The 3,336-nt window shown below is 36.7% G+C and overlaps 1 protein-coding gene across 1 annotated transcript; it reads right to left on the bottom strand.

Moving 5' to 3' along the window:
* Positions 1-203: 203 nt before the first annotated feature.
* LOC110901640 (homeobox protein Hox-B3-like) lies at positions 204-3,041 on the bottom strand. Its single transcript, XM_022148453.1, has 2 exons — positions 2,768-3,041; positions 204-370 (listed from the first exon to the last, which is right to left on the bottom strand). Exons 1-2 carry the CDS (start codon positions 3,039-3,041, stop codon positions 204-206), a joined length of 441 nt encoding a protein of 146 aa, XP_022004145.1.
* Positions 3,042-3,336: the final 295 nt, after the last annotated feature.

Here is a 3,336-nt window from a genome sequence, read left to right as displayed (position 1 = left end):
CAGTCTTCATATCAGCCGTTCCCTCACACGTTTCACGACCCCTATGCTGCTGGACCTTCTCACTTTGCTGGACCTCTATCCTCAGTCAGACCACCTTACATGCATACTCCTATACCCCCACTGGGCATGGACCCTTCTGATCCTTATCATCCCTCTCACTTCCCTCCGACCACTACGGATGACAGGATGATATCTCATGATGATCAGATCTCTATACTCTTTCGTAGGGTCAGCGAGCTCCAGGCCAAGCTAGCCGCGGTCAGAGCCGCCATCACTCCCCCACCACCACCACCTGCATCACCATTACCACCTTTACCATCATTACCCCCTCCATCACCGCCACCGCTACCACAGTCACCACCTCCGCCTTCTGCACGTCAGTAGTGTGTCAGCAGCATGTCAGTCAGTATCTATCTTTTGGGATGATTACCCGCTTTTGTGAAGACTAAGACTTATAAAGATCTATACTTTTGGAAGACAACTTGAAGGCATGAAGAAACAATGTAGCATGAAAATCTTACTTTTGTATTGTAAACTTGTACTGACTAGGGGTATGTATCCCTAAGTGATTTTTGAAATGACTGCCAAATGTTCCTATCATGAAAACTCCTTGGCACTAACAAATGTTCTCCGCCCCGTCGCTTTAAAACTTGTAAATATTTGTCTAATAGCACGATGCATTTCCAGAATTTTGTTTCTAACTTCTGAATTTCCGACCTCGAGCAATACTTTTTCCTCATTAATTCTTTGAGTTCCTCCTAGGTCAAACCGTATGCAGCAGTTTCGCCTTTAGTTTGGACATGGAGGTTCCACCAAGACAGTGCCCCATCAATAAAGTGTCTAGTGACATAAGTAACCCTTTGCTCAGAATGGCACTTGCTCATCCGAATGACCGAGTCGGTCTTCTCGGTCATATTTTGACTAATGCGTACGAAAATCGTCTTGAATTGTGTAATCAATCCTTTGAATATAAAATTCATAATTTTGAATTTACGAAATTCATTATTTATAGTCATTTATTGACTAAAATTTTTGATTGAATAAATTATTTGATTTTGATAATGGTTAATCGATTGTTGCTTGTGTATGTTTATAAAAACAGATGTTTATAAAAATGCATAAGGAGATTAACGTAAATATTTTGAAGTAATTTAACAGTTAGAATAAAATATACATTTCTTCCTTATCCAGCTAAGTAAATCTTTAAGTTGATTTTTCCAAGTGACCAACCCAACCAATTCTTCCTTACGGCCTCCTGCCTAAACGGTACTCTTATGGCTCCAGGGCTCCAGGTTTTGCCAAATTTTAAAGATGAACATAATGGATAAAAGGAAACTGATATTTTTATTCATAACTGTTCTTCCCTAAGGAAGAACTTCTTGATATTTACATAATACTCTCCTTTAGCAAGGAGTCTACTCGCTTACACACATTAAGTTGCAAATAAGAAAAAGTGGGAAGGAGAGGGTACGAGAGATGATCCTTAAAGTAAAGAATTTTACTTCTTTATATAGCAGAAGTGAATTTTTACAAAAGACCATTATAGCCTTTAATTAATCGTCATGGATGATGTTATTTAATCGACAAACCCATGTGTTGGTCCCGCTCTCGAGTGTCTTCTTCTGAAGAATAGCTGCCTTTTTAAGTAGAGGTTTTGTTTTCTTCTGAAGAAGATGCTTTACAGTATTCGCACTGATGATTTTCAAATGTGCGTTGTAACTTTCGGCAAAGTTGTTCTTTAGTGGCGGGGCCTGCTTCTATTTTATTGAAAATAATGCATTCCTCCATCCTTTCTAGAACTTCTTTTTCATGTAGTGGTATTGGAGTTCCACTATAGCTAGTAATTATGCAGTTGGTGCTGCAATAATTTACTTTATTAAATCTTCCTGCTTTAATTTTTTGCAGGTTGTTTAGGATTTGTAAAAATCCTTTTGTCCTGATATCTATCCATTTCTCGAAGTCTTCATAGTCTTCCTTTATAACCCTTGAAGGGTTGACTATTCTTGTTTTGGCGATACCAATTTCTAAATGATGGTAACTTGGAAAAGTTTTTCCTTGATACCAGTCAGGAAGTGTAGAACTACACTTGATGAAGATATTTGCATCTCTAGCAGCGACAATTTTCTTTCAAAAGTTTTTGATAGCTTTCTTCACTACTTCAGATAAATTACTTATTTCAAGTAAATTGGGAGAATGGTAGATAAACTTTGCTAATCCAGCAGAGAATGCTAGAGAAACTAGTTTTGGGTTTGCACTTGGGCAAAAGATAATAAGACTTTTAGTAGCCTTATCTTCCGTGTAAATATGTTCGAACTCGAAATCATTTTGGCTTAGGGCTCTAGCCTTTGACCAAATTATTCTGAATTCATCTAAAGATATGATATCTTTTTCTTCTTTTAATGTTGGTTTTGAGAAAGTGTTCCTGAATTCAATGACCTTTTCTTTTTTCTTGGTCTTCAAAGGTTCAGAAAAATGGTTACCTTTAAAGGTATTTCTCTTTTCCCGAAGTTTGCTGAATATCGGGTGGCTTCTTGTTGGGCTTGTAATAATGACCCAAATTTTTTGAAGGGATGGTCAGTTTTATCAATATATCTTTTGACAATAGACCAGTTTTCGTAGATTCCTCTGTGTTGGTCATCAAAGATAACATAAAATCTTGATTTAAGATTTTCTGGTGCTTGAGTGACTTGAGAGTAACTTGGTCTGAGAGAGACCTTTTCAGTTTTTGGCAAACTGTCAGCCATCAACGGATTTCATATGCCTTTACCAGAACCGTTTGTTTCTGGGCTAGATGAAGATTTTAGTTCTTCATTTACTCTATATTTGCTTTTTTCTAAAGCAACAGGTGTAAATGGACTTGATTTTTCTTTACTCTTCGCCATTTGAGAGGGAATAGATTCAGATTGTTTCCTTGCGGATTCCTGCTCTGAATTAGCAGTTGGTTCTAGACTTTCGTAATAGAGAGCTATTTGATCTTGAATAGCTTTTAATTCTATCAAAAGAATTTTTTCTTTCAGGTGTAAAGCCTTTAAGTTCTCCATTTCTTTTTAATTTGTTCCTTTTATGCGTTTAAGCTCTTTTGATCCTGTAAATTAAAAGTAAACAAAGAAACATGCTTTTTTCAACATTAGTATCGAAAAAGAGTTGATTTTACGCCTTGTTTGATGTAATTTATATGTTGAGTTTTATGCAAATTAAATACCCCCACACTTGAATCTTTGCTTGTCCTCAAGCAAAACTCTATAATGTGGCTTGCACACACAAACGGAATTGGTAGAAGAGAAGTTTTTGGCTTATCTTTAGACTGTCGGGAATCCAAGTTCTAAATTTATTTAG

This window comes from Helianthus annuus, chromosome 13, assembly GCF_002127325.2.
Source record: "Helianthus annuus cultivar XRQ/B chromosome 13, HanXRQr2.0-SUNRISE, whole genome shotgun sequence".
In the NCBI taxonomy this organism is placed as follows: domain Eukaryota; kingdom Viridiplantae; phylum Streptophyta; class Magnoliopsida; order Asterales; family Asteraceae; genus Helianthus; species Helianthus annuus.
This window is presented reverse-complemented; position numbering and strand designations above follow the sequence as displayed.